The 22,922-nt window shown below is 35.7% G+C and overlaps 1 protein-coding gene across 5 annotated transcripts in view; it reads right to left on the bottom strand.

Moving 5' to 3' along the window:
* The window catches only part of LOC127868472 (fas-binding factor 1-like), a 46,099-nt gene that overhangs the window by 7,013 nt on the left and 16,164 nt on the right, over positions 1-22,922 (bottom strand). For 2 of the 5 annotated variants that reach the window (XR_008044141.1, XM_052410289.1), the window contains exons 10-25: positions 20,764-21,009; positions 20,183-20,279; positions 19,450-19,822; positions 18,576-18,754; positions 15,011-15,124; positions 13,931-13,972; positions 9,944-10,044; positions 8,612-9,243; positions 8,187-8,270; positions 7,216-7,316; positions 5,810-5,857; positions 3,930-4,088; positions 3,376-3,483; positions 2,116-2,255; positions 1,093-1,211; positions 200-322 (exon numbers count right to left, since the gene is read on the bottom strand). Coding sequence is in view for 4 of the 5 variants with exons in the window: in XM_052410289.1 (XP_052266249.1) it covers positions 200-322; positions 1,093-1,211; positions 2,116-2,255; positions 3,376-3,483; positions 3,930-4,088; positions 5,810-5,857; positions 7,216-7,316; positions 8,187-8,270; positions 8,612-9,243; positions 9,944-10,044; positions 13,931-13,972; positions 15,011-15,124; positions 18,576-18,754; positions 19,450-19,822; positions 20,183-20,279; positions 20,764-21,009 (2,666 nt within the window). In the remaining variant the exon portion in view is untranslated. The remainder of the gene's footprint in view (positions 1-199; positions 323-1,092; positions 1,212-2,115; positions 2,256-3,375; positions 3,484-3,929; positions 4,089-5,809; positions 5,858-7,215; positions 7,317-8,186; positions 8,271-8,611; positions 9,244-9,943; positions 10,045-13,930; positions 13,973-15,010; positions 15,125-18,575; positions 18,755-19,449; positions 19,823-20,182; positions 20,280-20,763; positions 21,010-22,922) is intronic. The other 3 variants (XM_052410290.1, XM_052410291.1, XM_052410292.1) reach the window with 3 other exon arrangements.

Below are 22,922 nucleotides of genomic sequence, written 5' to 3'. Positions count from 1 at the left end.
TTATCTGGTATGACACTCAACCAAAATGCATTAAGAACAGTTTTTAAGAACAACGCTCAATTTAATTTCAAATTAAAAATTTAACTTACTGAAGCTGGTGTTGCAACTGATCAATGCAAGTTTCACTTCTCAAAAATATGTCACAATTTTGTTATTCTGAAGCTGCGATCAGTTGATGTCACTATTTCTACCCTCATACCCGTGACTTCTCCATGTTCAAGCGCTCCCTGGCCTGGTGATCCGCCCAGGACCTGCGCTCCTCTTCTAGGGCTGACTGTAGGCCCTGGAGTCGAGACTGCTCTTGCTTCACCTTCCAACGCTCCTGAAAACATACGGTACATGGGAGCCTCTGTCTGTGAGAACTGGGCATACTGCAAGTGCATAACGTGTTGTCCCGGATTAGCCAGTGCTATCACCACAAGCTAATTCGGGATGATAATCTCCGCTTTTAAGGAATTTTTTTTGTTTGGAGGTATCTTCAAACTTATAATCCAAATTTAGATGAAAAATGTTGTCACTGATTAGCCTGTGCAGACTGCATATGCTTCTCTGGGACGACACTTTGCAACATGCAGACTGCATAGGCTACTCTGGGACGACACTTTGCAACATGCAGACTGCATAGGCTACTCTGGGACGACACTTTGCAACATGCAGACTGCATAGGCTACTCTGGGATGACACTTTGCAACATGCAGACTGCATAGGCTACTCTGGGACGACACTTTGCAACATGCAGACTGCATAGGCTACTCTGGGACAACACTTTGCAACATGCAGACTGCATAGGCTACTCTGGGACGACACTTTGCAACATGCAGTTTTCCCAGAATGAGCCTCATATAGTAAACCTATAACAGTAATGGAAACTAACTTTTAATGGTTGCCCAGACTGGCCACCTTCTTTCGTACATCAGCTGATTTGGGAGCCCAAAAGCAAGTAAATATCATGTGCATGTTATGTTTACTCAAAATCGAGATGCTGCATTCAATAAACAACATAATGCTAAATTCAATAAATCTATGTTCCCCCAGTCGAAGTCTGAATGATACATTTAAAACAAATTAGTAATAATATTTCTATGGTGTAACCTCTTCCAGCATGCGTGTCTGCTCCCTGATCTGGGTCTCGAGACGCGCTACAAGCTCCTGCAGACGGTGGCGCTCCTGCTCCGTGTCCTCCTGCTGCTTGTTTAGACGGTCCTGGAGCACTGAAATAGGATAGGAAAATTTGTATTGAATATTGATTTAACCCTTTTCCACTCAGATACATATTCTGACACGTTTGCTGTCCTTAAGAAAATCAAATTAAATTTTAGACCTTTCTTACTAAATAAAAGTATTGAAGGCTTCATTTCCAACCCTAAGATACTGCGAGTTGCAGGCTTTTTGTTTTAATGCTGTTGGCATCTAGCCATCTCCACCTTGCTTCTGAGCTAGGAAAGAGTGAGTTACATGAAGGTCAAGGGGCGTGATTTGGGAAAACACCTCAGAAGAGAAAAATACCCTTACCTCGTGTCTGTGTTTAACAGACATCATCATTAGTTAAAACATCCATTCAAGAAAATACCTATTCATTAAGCAATCTATTCACTAAAACAAGGATATCAGCTAAAAAACAAGGATATCAGCTAAAAGGTAAAGACATCACACCTTCTTTATAGCGAGACTAAGGAAATATGAACCAATGACATTGGCTTGAGCTCTAAAACTCTCTTGTCTTTATCCCTAACCTCCCTAAACAATTATGGAGAATTATACTCTTCACTCCTGGCATGCTATCTCCACATGGTGAATATTGATTATTTTAAAATTACAATTGACTATGATAAAGAAATTAATACACACACATGAACATAGAATAAGATGTCACAACATGCCAGCATCGCTCTGGGAAGACAGTGTTAAATGCATGTGTGTTAAGTGTCGTCCCAGATTAGCCTGCGCAGTCCCTACAGGCTACTCAGGGACCACACTTTCCCATTTCATGGTATTTTTCATTTAACTGAAGTCTCTTCTTTTCAAACATCTGTTGAGGCAGAAAGTGTCGTCCCTAACAAGCCTGTGCGGACTGCACAGGCTAACTGGGATTAACACTTTATACATGCTCATTACTTTTAAGCTGTTCATCCTTGGCGCGCAGGCTGATCTCCCTGTCATCCAGTCCCTGTGCATGCCAGTGGTCAACCTTGCGCTGGAGATCACCAAGATCCTTGGCGTTGTTGTGGATAAGCTCCACTGCTGCCACCAAAGACCTGAAAATAATGATAAAATGACGAAACCTCTATCACAAACAAAACATGACTTGTTTTAATTGGACAATTACGCTTAACCTTGTTTTTGTTGTAAATCAGCTATAAAGCTGCCATCAAAGACCTGAAAACAATGATGATGATGTAAATCATATTTTAACACAAGACATGGCTAGTTTCCCTCAAGCAAAAAACATTATAAATAAAATATATTGTCTAGGTTGCAATACAATTACACAGGTCCTTGACGTTGTTGTGATCATGAGACAGCTTCAGTGAACCCTTGTAAGTAAGTTACTATTACTTAACAAGTTACTATGAATTGTTTAACCCTTTACCACTAACATACGCATTTTGACTCATTTTAATTATTTGTTTTATGTTAGAAAATCAAATTAATTTAATGACTTTTCTTAAAAGATTCAAATTTTAAAGGCTTTATTTTCAACCTTAGTGTACTGATGAGCAGAAAACAGCATAAAACCTGACCATCCTGCTAGTTACTTGCAGCTAGTTACTTGTTTTATGCTGTTTGCTTCTGGCTTGCAAGTAGTAATTCTTGACTAATTCTTGACAAAGAGAGCTTTTTGAAATGGTCTCCAGCTTAAAAGCTGACACGACACTAACTAGGACATGATAAAGATAGTCGAATATGTTTCTCAACAAGAACAAGAATGTAGGTTCAACTTGAAGAAGTATTGCTGGGTACTTAAACCTGTGAATCAATCTGCAGTTTTAAAGAACCCTTACACTCTGGTAATGGTACAGTTCTGTACAATGTGGTTTTATTGTTAATGATAAATTGAAATTAATTTAATTTCTAAGTTGGGGTTCAACTTAATTTAACAGTTAAGGTTGGATTGAACTTAGTTTAAGAGCTAAGCATGAGTTGAACTTAATTTAAAAACTGAGTGTGGATTAAAGCTGAGTGTGGGTTGATTTTAATTTAACAGCTTAGTTCCGGGTTGAACTTAATTAAACAGCTTCGAGTACCTAAGGTCAAACTTAATCTGAAAAAAAAAAGACAAAACTCACCCACTTTTAGCTCTGCCATTTCTTGGAGGATAGAAAGAAAATTTCTCAAGATATGCATAAATAATAACTACCAATGTATGACACACACCTGGAGGTATCATGACTGGCTGCAGCAGCGTCAATCTGTTGATCCTTGGATCGTCGCAGCCGAATTAGAGTCTCTTCATGATCCTTTTTAATATTCTCCAGCGCTTGTCTGTAAATGTACAACAAGTTTTGTAACTTCCAAATTCTACAGGATTCATTTCTAAAACATTCTTTAGTCATGTAGAACCCTTCATTCTACATTCTATTTCTCAAAAATCCACTTCTATTGAACAAAATATGGAAGTGTAGCACTCACGTGCTGCTAAATATGTTTGCAAAATTTGTTTTCCAAGTTTCAACACCTCTTGACTGATCTAAACTGGAAATTATTTAAATGATCAAAACCATGAAAAAACTTTTTTACTTTCAGTAGAATCTCGTACCTATTTTCAGCGTTGTCGTCCTCAAGGTGTCTGTACAAGTGGTAGTAATTTAAATGAGCCAAGCTCACAGAAAATGAGGCTTACTTCTTGAGCATAAGCTTATCTGGGATTACACTTTACTATCACACATTAAGCCCTGTTTTCTTAGAGTGAGTCTCAAATAGATCCTTACCTTTGGACCTCTTTGAGTCGCTCTATTTCCTGTGCCTTCTCTACCTCGGCGTCCTCGAGGCGTCTGTACATGTTGGTGGTGAGCTCCGCCTTCTCCTCCTCCATCTTGCGCACCTTGGCCACCTGCTGGGTGAGCAGCTGCTCATTCTCTTCCCTCCATCTGTAGCAGCAGAGTGATCCATTTGAGTCGCGTTCTAGGAAAACGGGGCTAAATGCATGTGCGTAGTGTCGTCCCAGTGCAGTCCGCACAGGCTAATCAGGGACGACACTTTCTGTTTTATTGGAGTTTTTGGTTTAAAGGAAGTCTCTTCTAAACAAATATCGAGTTGTGGCGGAAAGTGTGATACCTAATCAGCCTGTGCAGGCTAATTTGAGACGACACTTCAGACACATTCATTAAGCCCAGTTTTACCAGAACATTGATCATTTCATCCTATTATCAGTCATGCATTTTTATAAAAAATTTGTTTCATGTCAGCATGGCAGTGTCACAACTATCATACTGATACAGTCTATCTCTGTGCATGATGTCATTTGATATTTTGATGCAAGACCCAAGAAAACATTCAAGTTTGTTTGACACTAATAGCTCATTGTCAAGTGAATGGTTAACAACAAGCCTGAATTAAAACATTATAATCTTAGTAGTATGAACAGCTGTTAACAAACAGTTATTTTAAACCTATTTATTTTAGCTCGATTGCATCTAGAGCCTAAGGCTTATTTAAAACGCTCTTGAATCCATTTCTTTGGACTAGAACCAGTACTTGGTGGCTTTGGGGGAGATCTAAAGCCTTTACGGTGGGGATCGAACCCATGGCCTCCCAATTGTTAGGCAGACACCATATCCACTAGAATGCCACAGCGAACTTAACAAACAGTTGAACAGTATAGCCCTAATTGAGCCATTTATTGTGTGTACATTTGTGTTTTGTTTGTTTATACATGTAAGCAGTGCTTTGGGAAAACCAGACTTGCTTTATTGTTTATGCTGTTTTCAAAAATGACTTTAGTACGAAATAAATGTTTAAATAAAATACTAAATACATATGTAATGTTTATTTATTAAAACTATTAAATCAACAAAAACATGCTAAATATGTTTCAAGACGCCTGAGTAGTAACATTACAGCATGTCCTAATGAGAGTTGCCATACTACAAAAGATGCATAATACCAATTCTGTATCTACCTTACTATTCCTTGTATCATGTTTCTACTGTACATGTAATTGGAACATTTAGTAGCCTTAACTGCATTCTCCATATTAAAACTTAGCATGATTGCTTACATAAAATATATAACACATTTTAAACTCATTTAAAAATCTTGTTAACGTTCTTGATCGTCTTGCAAGGTCGCAAAAATATAAGGCAAATTCAAAACTTCATATATTGTAAACAAATTATTACCAAATAATAGCGTGTCATATTCAATAGATTGATTTCAACTTAGTATGTTTGTCCCTAACATGGCAAAAAATAATGTTGTGACAATAAAGATAATCAGACCATGTCACTCTCATCTGCAAGTGTGCTTATTGGCAAAAATTTTATGAAAATGCTGATTACATACAACCGGTGACCGAATGAAAACAGGCATTAAATAGAATAATTTTGTGTACAAAGCTTAATTGATCTTATCTGGAACATGGCATTTTGAGTTAACCTCATACTGCCAAACAGATGGGACAATCGCTATATGCCTCACAAAACAGTTGATTCCAGGGGACATAAAAAACAAAAATAAAGGCTAAAACAATGATTTTATTTAATACAGATGTGTTTTTTGCTCAGCACAAAAACCTGAAATATTCACGGGATCTCAAGGTTCAGGTATTCTTACAATTGCTGGATTAAGTAAACCAAGTATTCTCCCTTACCTTGTTTCTCGTTTGCTGTTTGTCTCTTCCATAAGATTGATCCTGTTCCTGAAAAACAATCATTCAGTGGGAAGGTCTAACTATGTCTTTTGTTCCATTCATATTTCATACTTTAATGTTTGTGTTATCTCATGTATGAAAGTGTGTTTTTCCCATTATGCCAGTAGAATACGTAATTTTCCAAACCTCAGATCAATTGAAAAGGTCATACACACAGACTGATGAAACTAAAAAGGAAATTAAATTAAACCGAAAATTACAAAAACATATTATCTTGATTCTTAAAAAAAATAATACTTAAAAAGTTATGAGTTGGATATGAATCCACAGTCATAAACTGCAATGTCAAAACATAACAAAACACAGTTTTTTAAAATATTTATATCATTTGCATATCAACAAAGAATTAAATATACAACTCCAATGCATGCTCTAGTTTACATATATTTATTTAACTTTGTTGATATATTTCCCAGCTTGTTTTCAATGGTACATGTAGCACAAATACCATGTCCCTTCAGAAATATCATACAAATGCTCACCTAGTTGGGATTGCTACCAGTATTGCAAGGCCAACTGTAAACTTAAGTTAAACCGCAGTTTCTTAGGATGTTTTATTGAGCCGAGCTCTATTAAAATGGGGCTTTATGCATGTAGGTAATGTCCTACATTAGGCTGTGCAGTCTGCACAGGCTAAACTGTGATGACACTCAGTTCTAATGGTATTTTATATTTGAAGGAAGTCTCTTCTTAGTTAAAATCTAATTTTAGCATAAAATGCTGTCTTTGATTAGCCTGTGCATATTGCAAATGCTAATATGGGACAACACTTCACAAACACCAATAAGCCACGCCTTCCCAGAGTGAAGATGAATGGTAAGACCCAGCCTCTATGAACAGTGGTAAGACCCAGCCTCTATGAACAGTTATTCTCTGTATTCTGTTCATTTTGTTGAAATATTTTGCATTGCCTTTTTAAGCAATAAATTGATCATAAAAGTCCACATTTTGTGAGCTTACAAATTGAGTTGTAACTTCAATGTGTAGTAAGATTCTTAACAAGAAAGGACCAAGATCATGTGGTTGTCGGTTTCAGTCCCAAAGGTTGTTTTTTTACACATATCTTAAGGGTCTTATAAAATATCAGGCCCTGTCTAATCAAAATTCTTACTAAAAATATTAATTATGACAGAATTATCCAATCACAACAAATAATCATGTATGACCAACAAATTTCCTTAAATACCGGTAATTGAAACAATAATGAATCACATAAAATAAATAGAATTACTAAAATCAACTGATAATATCGGTTGACGTATAATATTTTACCTCTTCAAAAATTGGATTGTAACTTAAGTTTGTCCTACAATATTTACTAAGCACGGGCCCAGGTGCAAACCTACTTGTATGAGTGCTCAATGGCGTTGATTTCCTCCTCATATCTCGTCTTTGTGCTCGTCAAGATGTCCCTGGCATACTGCAGCTCCACTTCCAGTCTGCGTATCTACATAGACAACAGTTATCGCATTTCAGCCTATCTCTGGGAAAAAGGGGCTTAATGCATGAGCTTAAAGTTAAGTCCCAAATTAGCCTGTGCAGGCGACATTTTGGGCTTAAATAGTATTTTGTGTTCAAAGGAAAACTCTACTTTGCAAATATCCAGTTTTAGTTAAAAGCGTCAACCTTGATAAGCCTTTGCATATTGCACAGGCTAATGTGGGATGACACTTTATGCACATGCATTAAGCCTCTTTTTTTTGCTGTTCAAAATGTGAAAATCAAATTAAATTATAACTGTTTCGCACTAGGTCTTGAATTTGGACAGTCAATTAAATAGATGACGATACCAGATATAATTATTTGAAATGATTTCTTTATTAATTTCTACTTTAAGCAATATTTTAATAATACCAATCTAGCATAGAAGCACACAAAATGCTATAATTTCTATGAATTAAAGTGCTGAAATGAAAGCAACAAATATTAACTGTTTCATCTATGAGTATTACAGAAATGTCTTCTTTGAGCTGCCAGAATGGAACAAAATTTTGGAGTTGAGCCAGAAACAGTTGTATTATTTCAAGGCTAGATACACAAGTGATATGCTCAACCTCCGATATCCAGTTCAGTTTTATATATAATCCATACACTGGACCTTACAAATGCAAGTTTCTCCTTGTTTGTTACTTTTTTTATTTGCAACTATACTTTTTATCATAACAACGGTTGATAAACACATTCATACAATTTACATTTCTACAGTAAATTTTTTTTTAAATGTTTTCCAAAAAAATTATTAATGTCTGATTATAAAGACAATTATTTGTAAGTTAAAATACAATAGCTTTATCTGTCAATTAAGGCCAGAACTGACCTTTGACTGAGCATCCATGTCAACTTGACCTGCCAGACCAAAACTCATGTCATCCATGAATAGCGAGTTTCCAACGCCGAAAAGCTAAAAATTGGGAAATACAAATAAATTAATTATGAACAAACCACATTCAACAACTTCCTTGCTTTAAATAATATCATAAACTGGTCACACACAATTTGGCATTCAAAAATTAAAATATAGGTTTTAGTGAATGTGAATAGAGTGAATTTGTTGAATAGTTAGCTTAACTTCAATTCCTTAACCCTTTTCCGTTACGATAATCAAACAAGCATTTTTGTGGTAAGGTGATATGCTTTAAGAAGCCAAGAAGGTTGAAAAAACTAATGCCAAACTTTCAAATGTTGCATTGTATGAGAAAGTAAGCCCTTCAATATCAAAATCTAATGCCCGTTGGTTTTTACCTGTGCCTCTGGCATGATGGGCTGCATGAGTTGCTGTTGTAGCTGTTGCAGTTGTTGCTGCTGCTGCCTCTGAAACTGCTGCTGCTGGCGCTGAATCTGTTTCATCACCTGCTGCTGTCGAAGCTGCTGTTGGCGCTGCAGCATCTGCTGTTGCTGCTGAAGTTGCTGACCAGAGGACATCAACAAACCAGTCGACATGTCTGGGAAACTCTGCAAACCAGTCTGAATGTTCTGGTTCCCAACTTGACTCATAAATGGAAGTGTAGTCTGCTGTTGTTGCTGCTGCAGGGAACCAAATATAGATAAAGGCTGCAAAACATTCTGGGCTTCAGGCGGGAAACCATTCTGATATGCATTTGCAGAAGGTGAACCGATAGTAGCATTATAGGCACTAGAACTTGGTGGTTCCGGGTCCTTTTTCTTAAAACTGAAAAAATCTGTTGAAGAATTCAGTTCATCTTCTGCAGCAGTGGTTGGGGGGAAAGTGTCCAGGCTATTCTGATTGTAGAACTGTAGTCCAGCTTTTGATGCATCGAAAGGTTGATTTTGGTTGGTCGAAACAGGAACCTGCTTGTCGGAAACCTGAGCAAGTTGTTCTGCCAAAGATTTTGTTCTGGGACTTGTATCTTGTGCTGTAAGAAATAAAAGAAATTTTCTTTAAATAGTTTTAAATAACTTCCAATTAGAGATAACAGAGCTGCCATGGTAATGGTGTCCACCTTGCTAGTAAACAAATTAGTTTGATCTCTATTCACAGAAAGTTCCAAGACTCTTTCTAATTAGAAACCAAGAACAGGTACTTTCCTACCCGGAAATCCCGATAAAAAATAAATCAATAAAGCATTCAACATTTCGTGAAATATAATTCACTAATTAATACATATAACATTTCAAGAACATGTTAAAATTGATTTTGAGATTTTTTAGGATATAAAACATGATTTTGAAAATATGAAGTATGATTTTGAAAATATCATCAAATACTCTTTTAAAAAGCATATCAAATAATCTTTAAACAAGGCTATTGTCAAGCAATATGGTCCCCTACCGGCTCCACCATTGTCAGAAATTCCACCATTTTCAGATATTTTATTTTTTTGGTTGCCATAGCAACCACAATTTTTGACGTAGGAACAAAATGAAATGACGTGCATATTGTCATCTATCCATGTTGCAAGTTTCATGAAAAAATATTAAGAACTGTTAAAGTTATTGCAGGATCCAGAAAAGTGTGACGGACTGACAGACAGACAGACTGACAGATGGAGTGCAAACCTTAAGTCCCCTCCGGTGAAACTGGTAGGGGACAAAAAATCAAATCTAGAATCATACCTTTCCTCTCAGGACTTCTGCGCGGACTTTCCTTTTTAAAGCGTGGAGACATGTTCATCTGGTTACGACGCGCTGCAGACTCAAACATGGGCTTCCTGCCACTGGAATTACATGGAAAGTAACTCTGGTAAATGACACCTTCTAAACAATCCTTTCTAGAGCTTATCACAGTGTTGACAAAAACTTTTCAACATAGTCATTAATATGTAGCAAGCTGTAATAATCATAATAAGAAATTCTAAGTTAAAAAGGGGAATAATATCAGTAATATATAGTGCAGATACATAAAAAAAAAATGCAAAGCCAAAACTACATATTATTTGGAACAATGCATGCACTTTTGATTGTCATAAAGATGAAATGTGTAGGAGTACTTTTTCGGACTACAGACAGACAGAGAGATAGACAGAAAGTCATCCATGCTTTCAGTATATCTCTCTACTTGGTTGACAGTATACCAGTAATAATGATGACCGCCTAAAGAAATAAAATTACGATCTTTGTAACACTTTACCGCTATACAAGTTAAGTAAGCACCCAAATCATCAAAACATACTGTCAATCATGGTCTTCAAATAAGACAGTCATTCATGGACATGAGTTTCTTTGAATTCCATTGACAAAAAATCACAGTCAAGGGGGAAATATTTCAGATATTGTTATGGAACTCCTTTCTATTGGAAAAGCCAACATAACTCGTACCAAAAACTATAACATGAATATAAACAATAGTATGCAGCATTTAGAAAACTAATAATAGCATTAAATAATGTTATTTAAATCACTTAGTGGAACTTTTGAAAGCAACAAAAATGCCTTAAAGATAAATTATGTTTATATTTAATATTCATATTTATTATCGCCTGTTGCATAATATGAATTATTGCATTACAAAAATTATAGCGAATAGTAAATCATAATGAAATATTAGAATCTTTAATAACATATTCAGTTTATATAATTCTTAGATAAAAAGCAAAGAGCCCAACTTGAGATTATGTTAGAGCATCAAGTCATCTACAGAGCAGAAGTTAACAAGGGACAAAATTGTCACAAAACCAGGTTTTCATTGTGAAAAAAAAATCTGATAAAGGGAGAAAACTCAAACTGAACTTTTGAAATGACCAAAAAAAAATTAACCCCCTTTGTAAGTTTTTTTTTTTTTTTTAATCTATTTTTTGTCGTGGCGACCTTGACATTGGAGATATTGACGTGATTCTTTCGTGGGACACACCGTCCCATGATGGTGAACAAATGTGCCAAATGATTTTAAAATCTCACAATGAATGACATAGTTATGGCCAGGACAAGCTCATTTATGGCCATTTTTGACCTTTGAACTCAAAGTGTGACCTTGACCTTGGAGATATCGACGTAATTATTTCGCGCGACACACCGTCCAATGATGGTGAACAAATGTGCCAAATGATTTTAAAATCTGACGATGAACGACATAGTTATGGCTCGGACAAGCTCATTTATGGCCATTTTTGACCTTTGAACTCAAAGTGTGACCTTGACCTTGGAGATATCGACGTAATTATTTCGCGCGACACACCGTCCAATGATGGTGAACAAATGTGCCAAATGATTTTAAAATCTGACAATGAACGACATAGTTATGGCCCGGACAAGCTTATTCCGCCAGCCCGCCAGCCCGCCAGCCAGCCAGCCCGCCCGCATTCGCCAATCTAATAACCAGTTTTTTCCTTCGGAAAACCTGGTTAAAAAGTGATATTTAGTCACATAAATTGAACACAGAAATGAGTAGTATATCAATCAATAAGAAAGTCCAAACAAAAGTATTTTCCCAAGCCTAAATGTTTACAGATTATACCTGAATTAGCAAGAAAACAACTGAACAGAAATGTCATCTTTACAAGCAAGACTATTTTATGGCACACATCTGGGAAAAGAAATACAAGTTTAGTGCAGTTGAACAATGTGAACACAAACCACTGAGCAGAAAATCGCTGTGCACCAACGCTGTGTAGACAAGTACATTGTGAAAGCACTGTGAACACAAATATATGTACTCAAATAATGCACACCCGTAAACAATGCAAACAAATACAGTGAACACAATCACTGCTAGCACAATGCGCTGTGCATGAAAGCACTAACAACACAAATGATATGAACACAAATATTCTGAACACAAAAAAATATGAACAACAGCTTTAAACACAAAAACATAAAATATAATTGATGTCAGCAAAATCACTTTGCACAAAACCTCTGATCAAAAAGAAAAAAAGCACTGTGAACACAATTTATATGAGTATAAATACTGCGCACAGAAGCACTGATAACAAAAGTGCTTTATACAAATGTCCTGCAAACACAAGCATGTTATATGCATGCATTGTGAACAAAAGCACTTTATACAAATGAACTGTGAACACAACCGTTTCATATAAATGCACTGTGAACACAACCATTTTATATAAATTCACTGTGAACACAACCATTTTAAACAAGAGCTTGTCACAGTTGTGCCAAATCCGCGCCGATATATGTTTGCTTGTATGACAACATTTGTTTAAGAGAGTAGAATAATATATGTAAAACATGGCACCTGTGTCATCTATTTATATTTCAAGGATTTATTAGTTATAAAGTGTTGGAGTTATGCTGTAGACTCTACAGTGTAGAGAGTAAAATATATGGAAATAAAAGAATTGGAGGTAATTAAAAAAGAAGACTATAAACAGTTACTGTTTTTGATCCATGTATTTTTCCTTACACTCATCTTTTCATTTTACGGTAAATACTTCGGTGTTCAAATAAAAATGTTATTGTAAAATAAGATAAAGAGGGATATTAAAAATTGAAAAGCTAAAATATTTACTAGGAAACTAAAAAAAATATAATTTAAAATTATAAATATTTAAAATATAAATATTTTTTTTAAATAAAGGGAGATAATTAAAAAACTATGGCCGAAAGAGTTATGGTTCATGTTTACTGCACTTCTCCTAGTTGCCATCAGTTTATATTTCTAGTTTTAAGTAAATCTCTTCAGTAGATTAAGAGTTATGCTCCTGACAAAAATTTACTTAACTAAATTTACTTAAAATTAAATAAAGGGAGATAATTCAAAAACTAAGGTAGATAGAGTTATGGTTCTTAGTCACTGCACTTCTCCTACTTGCCATCTCTTTATTAAAAGTTTCAAGTAAATCCCTTCAGTAGATTAAGCGTTATGCTCCGGACAAAAATTTACTATGAAATTATATAAAGGGAGATAATTCAAAAACTAAGGTAGATAGAGGTATGGTTCTTGGTCACTGCACTTCTCCTAGTTGCCATCTTTTTATTTTCTAAGTTTAAAGTAAATCCGTTGAATAGATTTGGAGTTATGCTTTGGACACAGTTTGGGACGGAAAGACAGACGGACGGACGAGACCAATTACTATATCCCCTCCAAAAAAATTTGGCGGGATAATAAATTCACTGTGAACACAAGCATTTTATATACATGCACTGTGAACACAAGCATTTTATATACATGCACTGTGAACACAACCATTTAAAATAATTGCACTGTGAACACAACCATGTTATATAAATGCACCGTGAACACAAGCATTTTATACACATGCAATGTGAACACAAGTCATCAATACACATGAACTGTAAACAAAAAAAACTTTTTATAAAAATGTTCTGTGAACACAATATTTTTTACACAACAATTGTGAACACCAGCCATTTATACACATGTACAAGAACAAAAACACATTATACAAATGCACTGTGAACACAAGCAATGTATACACATGCCCTGTGGACAAAAGCAAAAGAAAAATGTAGTTATAACTAGCTGTAAAACAAAGAGTAAAGGCCTCCATTTTACATTCGCTGACAACACTTAACACAGAATATTTTCAGAGCTTTCACAACAAGGGAATTAATTTTGTAAAGAAGATATTTAGAAAGTCTAAAAGATTGTGTGAAAACTCTTAAAATCACAGAGGATAATACCTGCTGTCATGGTCATGATCATTGTCTGCTGTTTGATCAATGCTGGGCAAGCACAAACAAAAATACACATGAAACAAATTCTAAGCAAACTGTTAGGGAACGATACTGGTAAAGCCTAAAGCAGATCTTATGTGTTCTGTCCATCAAAATCACTCATTTTCTTTGTTTTTCTCCAATTTGAAGAATGAGACATTTTAGGCGGATCGAGCAAACGGGAAGATTTTGACGTTGTTTTGAAACTTATACCAATATGAAAATATGTTTAAGGTGAAAGCAAAACGAAAATATTGCCTATTATTTCAATTGTATTCACATTTTATTATTGGTTTTAAAAATCCTCAAACTGTTTTCAAGGAAACAAATAACCATCACAAAATGAATGGCTGATATTTTGGCCAGATTTCTAATATTTCGATTAAACTAACCAAGCAAACATCAAAGAGAGTGCAAATTATTTTTCAAAAATATTCCATTTATAGAAATCAATAACGTAAATTTGAGGAAAAATGAGGAAAAAAACTATCACAAATTTGAAATAGGTCCATATTGTCTTCAAATCTTGATAGTATTCCTCTTGATGGGTTAGAAACAAAAGAATCTCAACAAAATGTTGGGCACAACATGTTTGTTTTACACAACTTGTGCACAATACACCTGAGTGAAGTGCAACCGATAACCGACAAAATAATTTTCCCTGACACATTTACAGAACCAATGATTTTTACCCCATAAATCACATTTTTGATATCCGCCAATTTTGATTGAGATATGATTTACCAGGAAAACAAATGGAAAATAAAAATTAACATCCCTCCCAGTATATATTACAAAGCTCTGACCAAAAATAAATAACATTTATTGAAGTCAAACATCCAATGAAATGAGTTTTACTAAAATATCATAAAGCCTGATTGTCACACTCATATAATTTCCCCCACATAACTAGCTGGCATATTATTGATTTAACTTCTGAAAACAAGACACAGTCACAAACAGCAAATAGTTCTCACAAGAAAAAACTACAGTCACGGAAACACGCCAAAGTATTCTGTGTACACACAACAATCTACACAAACTTACGACTGCTCTGAACTATCTCCCCTTGCTAATGGTGCTCGGGGAGTTTGGAAAATATCGTCCTCTTGTAAAACATCGTCAAGGTCAGCCCCAACTTTTGGGGGATCTGACTTATTTCTGAAATTTAACATACTGATAAACATTTCTATGTTTTGCATGTTTTTGTCCAAGTACTTTGGTCTTTACTATTGACAAAGCTTTCTAAATGAATTTTAGGCTACATTTAGGCTTAGTTAAGAGTGCACTGGTCTACTTTGGACAGGGCTTACATGTGTCAAAAGAACCTTCGGCAACATATTAGCCAATATTTGCTACAGAAATTGGCATTTGGCCAAACCTTTTTGATGATTTGATCCCTTAAATATGAAAAATGACGAGCAAAAAAAAAACAAAAAAACAAAGGGTGCATGTTTTCTATTCTTTTTCTCATCCAAACCATCTAAAAACAAGAGCCGTGTTTGTGAAACACAATGCCCCCTACTGTGCCGCTTTGAAGCCATATATTTGACCTTTGACCTTGAAGGATGACCTTGACCTTTCATCAGTCAAAATGTGCAGTTCCATGAGATACACATGCATGCCAAATATCAAGTTGCTATCTTCAATATTGCAAAAGTTATGAGCAAGGTTAAAGTTTTGGTACAATGACAGACAGGCCCAAAACAATATACCCCCAATCATTCGATCCGGGGGCATAAAAATAAGTTTGCAATTTTCTTTTTAACGCCAAATGTATCATATTATGTCAGATTTCTTATTCTTGGTTTTGTCTTTTTCTCAAGTCAACGGTATTTTCAGTAATGAGCTCTTTCATCAAATGTATATCTATAAGGTTCAGAGTGCCGTTTATGAGTACCAGCTTCAACTAGAAGAAGGTATAAAACAGAAACCAGTACAAACCCCTAAATAAAAAATTTACAAAACTTAGTCAACTGATAGTCTAAGCCAAAACCTGAAATTATAGCAAATGAAGATGCCTTTTATGTAGCAAGACATCAAGAATAAGGCATAAATTTGGCTACAAGAGTGATTCAAACTGAGCCTAAAAATTGTATACATCAACAATTGTAGAGATAAACAAGATCGATCAAAACAAGGGCTGTTTGTAAAACATGCATGCCCCCCATATGGGCTGCCCGTTGTAGTGGCAGCCATTGTGTGAATATGATTTTTGTCACTGTGACCTTGACCTTTGACCTAGTGACCTGAAAATCAATAGGGGTCATCTGCGGGTCACGATAATGTACCTATGAAGTGTCATGATCCTAGGCAAAAGCGTTCTTGAGTTATCATCCGAAAATTATTTTACTATTTTGGGTCACCGTGACCTTGACCTTTGACCTTGTGACCTCAAAATCAATAAGGGTCATCTGCAAGTCATGATCAATCTACCTATGAAGTTTTATGATCCTAGGCGTATGCGTTCTTGAGCTATCATCCGAAAACCATTTTACTATTTCGGGTCACCGTGACCTTGACCTTTGACCTAGTGACTTCAAAATCAATAGGGGTCATCTGCAAGTCATGATCAATCTACCCATGAAGTTTCATGATCATAGGCGTATGCGTTCTTGAGTTATCATTCAAAAACCATTTTACTATTTCTGGTCACCGTGACCTTGACCTTTGACCTAGTGACCTCAAAATCAATAGGGGTCATCTGCGAGTCATGATCAATGTACCTATGAAGTTTCATGATCCTAGGCCCAAGCGTTCTTGAGTTATCATCTGACAACCACCTGGTGGACGGACCGACCGACATGAGCAAAGCAATATACCCCCTCTTCTTCGAAGGGGGGCATAATAAAATTTGCAAGGTAGCCTCTAGAGTGGAAAGAGGCTTAAGGTTGAAGAGAACGACATACAAATGCCAAGATCAATCATTGGCTGGCCTAGAGGTCACCACAATCACTGTAGCTTTTGAAATTATTAATATCCTGACATAAGTCACATGTCAAAATGTAGGAGGAGTTTTGTACAACAGTGTATTATAGCTTGAAAGATGGTCAGAATGATGCCAACCATTTCAATATTCCTGCCCCTTTCATCTACAGATACAGCCAGGGAGAGGAAACCTGGTTGCAGTCATTAAAACTATAAATCTAAAATTTATATTAATTGTATAATTTGCCTCTACCAATAATGACAATAAAGTCCACCAAATCTATACAGATGTGAAGTTGAAAAACTCCATATTAATTATTTCTTACCCCCTGTAAGCAGTCATTGTAAAACTGGAGAAAAGATTCACTTTTTACAGATAAAAAGTTATAACAGAACAACTGACATCAACCCTTGTTTGCTCATTACTTATTCAAAAAAATTGAAAAAACAAGAGATGTGTTCATTAAAAACACAATGCCCCCTATTGCGCAGCTTTGAAAAAAAAAAAATTGTTTTACCTTTGACCTTGAAGGATGACCATGACCTTGAACTTCCACCACTCAAAATGTGCAGCTTCATGAAAACGCCGCTTTGATTTAAAAACAAAAAAAAATTACCTTTGACCTTGAAGGATGACCTTGACTTTGAACTTCTACCACTCACAATGTGCAGCTTCATGAAAACGCTGCTTTGATTATTTATTTATTTTTACCTTTGACCTTAAAAGATGACCTTGACATTGAACTTCCACCACTCAAAATGTGCAGCTTCATGAGATACACATGCATGCCAAATATCAAGTTGCTATCTTCAATATTGAAAAAGTTATGGCCAATGTTAAAGTTTTTGGACGGACAGACGCCATATATTTGACATTTGACCTTGAAGGATGACCTTGACCTTCACCTTTTACCACTTAAAATGTTCAGCTCCATGAGATACACATGCATGCAAAATATCAAGTTGCTATCTTCAATAGTGAAAAAGTTATGGCCATTGTTAAAGTTTTCGGACGGACAGACGCCATATATTTGACATTTGACCTTGAAGGATGACCTTGACCTTCACCTTTCACCACTCAAAATGTTCAGCTCCATGAGATACACGTGCATGCCAAATATTAAGTTGCTATCTTCAATAGTGAAAAAGTTATGCCCAATGTTAAAGTTTTTGGACGGACGGACAGACGCCATATATTAGACATTTGACCTTGAAGGATGACCTTGACCTTCACCTTTCACCACTCAAAATGTGCAGCTCCGTGAAATGCACATGCATGCCAAATATCAAGTTTCTATCTTCAATAATGCAAAAGTTATGGTCAACGTTAATTTTTTTTGCGGACGGACATTACAGACTGACATACACACATACTTACTGACGGACAGTTCAACTGCTATATGCCCCCCTACCGAGGGCATAAAAAGATCAGCTTGTCTGAAAGATTTGCACATCAATTTAGTAATTGAAAAGATATTAAGTAAATCATTCTTATTTCTAGTGGTAATATTTTCCCAGTAAAACCAGAGTGCACATTTTCAATGTCAGGCAAATTATCTTTTGCACAAATATATTGTATAAAGCAGAATAAAAATGTGTGAATTAAATACCAAATAACTTAGCAATAACTTATTTATTTTTTTTAATATGACACCACACAAAAATCCAATCAGTTATACAGTACCTGAGCAATTTGCTAGGATCCACTTCATCCCCAAGTCCCAAATAATCGTCTTTTCCTGAGCCGCCCGATGTTGGTCGAGTGTCAGCAACTTTCTGAAGTACCTCTGCAGCTTTCTGAGGCTGTTGTTGTTGTTGTTGTGTGGATGCTGATTTTGATGATTCTTGTTGTTTGGCTGGAAGCTGCATAGTGTCAAATAAAAAACTAGGGATAAATGTGACACTAGTCTATCTGAAATTTCATGGAAATACTTAACAGACACAATATGTTGAAATTAAACCCTGGAAATGCACAATTGGTATGAACTTTGAAGGGGTGTGTAAATATAGACAGCCTCCTTAGGACAAACTTCACATTTAGTAAGTATAAAATGACACATTTATAAAAAAAAATACATCAGTTTTGAAGAATGTCCAATTAGAACACTAAACTTGAACAGAGGCATTAAAAAAATGTTTAAAAAAAACAACACAAAAATTGCTCATCAATATGAGACAAGGGACAACAGTAAAAAAACAGGCATCATTGCATTTGCTATCTTATTCTACACAGTCAGAAAACAAAATATTGAGGTGCGTTTCAATTAATTAACGCAGATGGTTAGTGCATTTTTTATATTTCTTAATGAATCACTAACTTTTAACTGGACATATGATTCAACCATGAAGGGTTCCAGTATACACAGTCTGAATCCCCCTGCCAAATGCATGTAAATGAACAAAGTCATTTGTAAGAACTTAAGCCAGGGTAGCTTAAATACAATAATCACTACAATGTTTATGTACTTAGGGTTTTGAGTTTTCTCTGAAGCATTGAATATTTTTGTTTTTGAAAACATTACAGAATAATCTTCAACATCTCAACAACAACAACTTACTGTTTTGGGCCCTTGCCTTGCAGGAGCAGAGAATGATGACTGCTTGAGAAAATCGTATTCCTCTTCATCGTCATCATCCTTAAGTCCCAACCAATCAGCTTTGCCCGATTTCTGAGCGCTAGGAGCTGTTGAGGGTTTTGTCAACTCTGTGGGCTTTGTTGCTTGGGTTTCTGTCTTTTCCAGGGCCTTGTCAGCAGGTTTTTCTGGCGTTTTGCTTGGGGCCTTGTCAGCAGGTTTTTCTGGTGTTTTGCTGGTTACAGCCATTTCCAGCCAATCCATGTTTGGTGCCTCCTCTTTCTTTGCCGGGGCGCTTGTTGAGCGTGGTTTTGGTGGAGCGTCGTCTAAACCAAAAATGTCGTCGTCATCTTGGAATCTAAATATAGAAGAAACAACTGGTTGTGATATTACAGCTTTATGGCAAACACGTATTGCTAAATCTTATCCTTTTAGAAAGCAAAGAAGTCATATTGAACATGAATTGCGGGGAAACTATTTGCAGATGTTGTTCAGAAGTCATGCTATATAAGTTAGTTATACACATTTCTGAAATAATTTTAACATATTTTCATTTTTTCCAGGAAAAATATTAATCATTATTTTTATTAATTCAAACTGCATTACAATAAATTAGCGCATTTACAAGCCATTTTACCTCTTGCTTTCACATTACACAGTTTCAAGATATGATGGGAAAATTGTTCTGACCAAATTTCATCCTTAATCATGCTGATACCTGACAGATCTGCGTGACGTTGGTCGAGAGCTGTTAGAACCCGCCGCTGCTGAAGGCATGTAGCTGCCAAACATGAGATCATCATCGTTGGATTTATCTGAAATAATATAACAAAGAGGGTTGCTATGGGGAAGCAAGTTAAATGCATGTGCGTGTACTGTAGTCTCAAGTTAGCCTGTGCTGTCTTCATAGGCTAATAAGGGAAGACACTTTACCCCAAACTGAAGTATCGCTGAGAAGAGATACCCTTTCAACAAAAAAATAGAAGAATGCGGAAAGTGTTGTTTCAGATTAATTTGTGTACAGTTCATTAGTAACTATATTATTTCCTGTGCCAGTCGCACATGTCCCACCATCAACTTTTTCATAATAACAAAGAAATAAATTGTTTAAGGGGGGCTTATTAATCCATCTTTTTCACAAATACATCAAAAGATATACCCATACTAAAATTGTTGTAAATATAAAAACATCATTATGATAGTATACCAAACATATATACAGCAAATGATAAGCCCATTGAAACTTTAAGAACAAGGGTAAATTTGACTCGCTGTATGACTAGCACCACTGTTACATACCTAGAGATTGTGTATATTTGGAGTCTAGCACAAACTCCTTCCGCTCTTTCGGAGCTTCAAGTTGCTTGGCAATGGAGTCCTTTCCGAGAAGTTTGTCCATCATGGACTTTGCAGGCCTGTTTTCTTCCTCATCCGGGTCCTTCACTTTAGCTTTAGGGGCAGAACCCTTTTCTTCTATGCCCAGACCTCCAAGGAAATCATCATCATCACTGAACAGGGCCTCTTCAGACTTCTTCTTGGCTAGAGCTGTTAGAAAGGTTGATACATAAATATATACTTCTTTTACAATGAAGCTTTCCACTCTTTTGTTTTTGTTAGTTTATCAGGATAAAACACTATTGCAATATTGGACATTATTCCACTCATGATACTGTTGCCATATTCTACAATATTCAACTCATTTTACTGTTGCAATATTCTACAATATTCCACTCATTTTACTGTTGCCATATTCTACAACATTCCACTAATTTTACTGTTGCCATTTTCTACAATATTCCACTCATTTCACTGTTGCCATATTCTACAATATTCCACTCATTTTACTGTTGCCATATTCAACAATTTTCCACTCAATGGAATTCAATATTCCACTCATTTTACTGTTGCCATATTCAACAATATTCCACTCATTTTACTGTTGCCATATTCCACAATATTCCACTCATTTCACTGTTGCAATATTCTACAATATTCCACTCATTTTACTGTTGCCATATTCTACAATATTCCACTCATTTTACTGTTGCCATATCGTCGCTGTCGTTCTCAAACCTCGTAGCTCCAAAATTTTCAAAAATGTTTTTTTGTCTTTTCCGAATATATGAAGTCTGGCGCGTGTTTTGTGCTATATCTCGTAGCTCTTCGCCAATCAGAGCCCTTGAAAAATGCATGTGACGAAATGTTGTAGCTTGATTGTTGACTTTTTTCCGGCGAAAAGTCGTAGCGACGTCATTTCACCTATAGGTACGTCATTTCGTTTGGACAATTTTGACAAAAACGTTTTTATATTTGCAGCTACGAGGTTTCCTATCAGGACGAATTGTCGTACCTCATACCACGGACGCTCCGTGCTTATACAAATGACACAACTGTGGTGACAAAATATCGTAGCTACCATGTCTGACTGTCAGTATGACTTATCAGTATGACTTACGCAACTACGGCTTATACCGTATTTTGCAGCTTCATTTGTTTGGTATTTTTACAGTATTTCAATTTCTAAAACATCGTTATAAAAAAATGAGACGGTTTTTTCTCTCTCCTGAAAACTTGGCATTTTGTAGCTACGAGGTTTGAGAACGACAGCGACGATATTCTACAATATTCCACTCATTTTACTGTTGCCATATTCTACAATATTCCACTCATTTTACTGTTTCCATATTCTACAATATTCAACTCATTTTACTGTTGCCATATTCTACAATATTCCACTCATTTTACCATTGCCATATTCTACAATAATCCACTAATTTTACTGTTGCCATATTCTACAATATTACACTTATCTTACTGTTGCCTTATTCTACAATAATCCACTCCTTTTACTGTTGCCATATTCTACAATATTCCACTCATTTTACTGTTGCCATATTCTACAATATTCCACTCATTTTACTGTTGCCATATTCTACAATATTCCACTCATTTTACTGTTGCCATACTCTACAATATTCCACTCATTTTACTGTTGCCATATTCTACAATATTTCACCCACTTTACTGTTGCCATATTCCACTCCTTTTACTGTTGCCATATTCTACAATATTCCACTCATTTACTCATTTTACCGTTGCCATATTCTACAATATTCCACTCATTTTACCATTGCCATATTCTACAATATTCCACTCATTTTACCATTGCCATATTCTACAATAATCCACTCCTTTTACTGTTGCCATATTCTACAATATTCCACTCATTTTACTGTTGCCATATTCTACAATATTCCACTCATTTTACTGTTGCCATATTCTACAATATTCCACTCATTTTACTGTTGCCATACTCTACAATATTCCACTCATTTTACTGTTGCCATATTCTACAATATTTCACCCACTTTACTGTTGCCATATTCCACTCCTTTTACTGTTGCCATATTCTACAATATTCCACTCATTTACTCATTTTACCGTTGCCATATTCTACA

Source organism: Dreissena polymorpha, chromosome 2, assembly GCF_020536995.1.
Source record: "Dreissena polymorpha isolate Duluth1 chromosome 2, UMN_Dpol_1.0, whole genome shotgun sequence".
NCBI lineage: Eukaryota > Metazoa > Mollusca > Bivalvia > Myida > Dreissenidae > Dreissena > Dreissena polymorpha.
The sequence above is the reverse complement of the archived record's forward strand: the minus strand, read 5'-3'. Positions and strand labels throughout refer to the sequence as shown.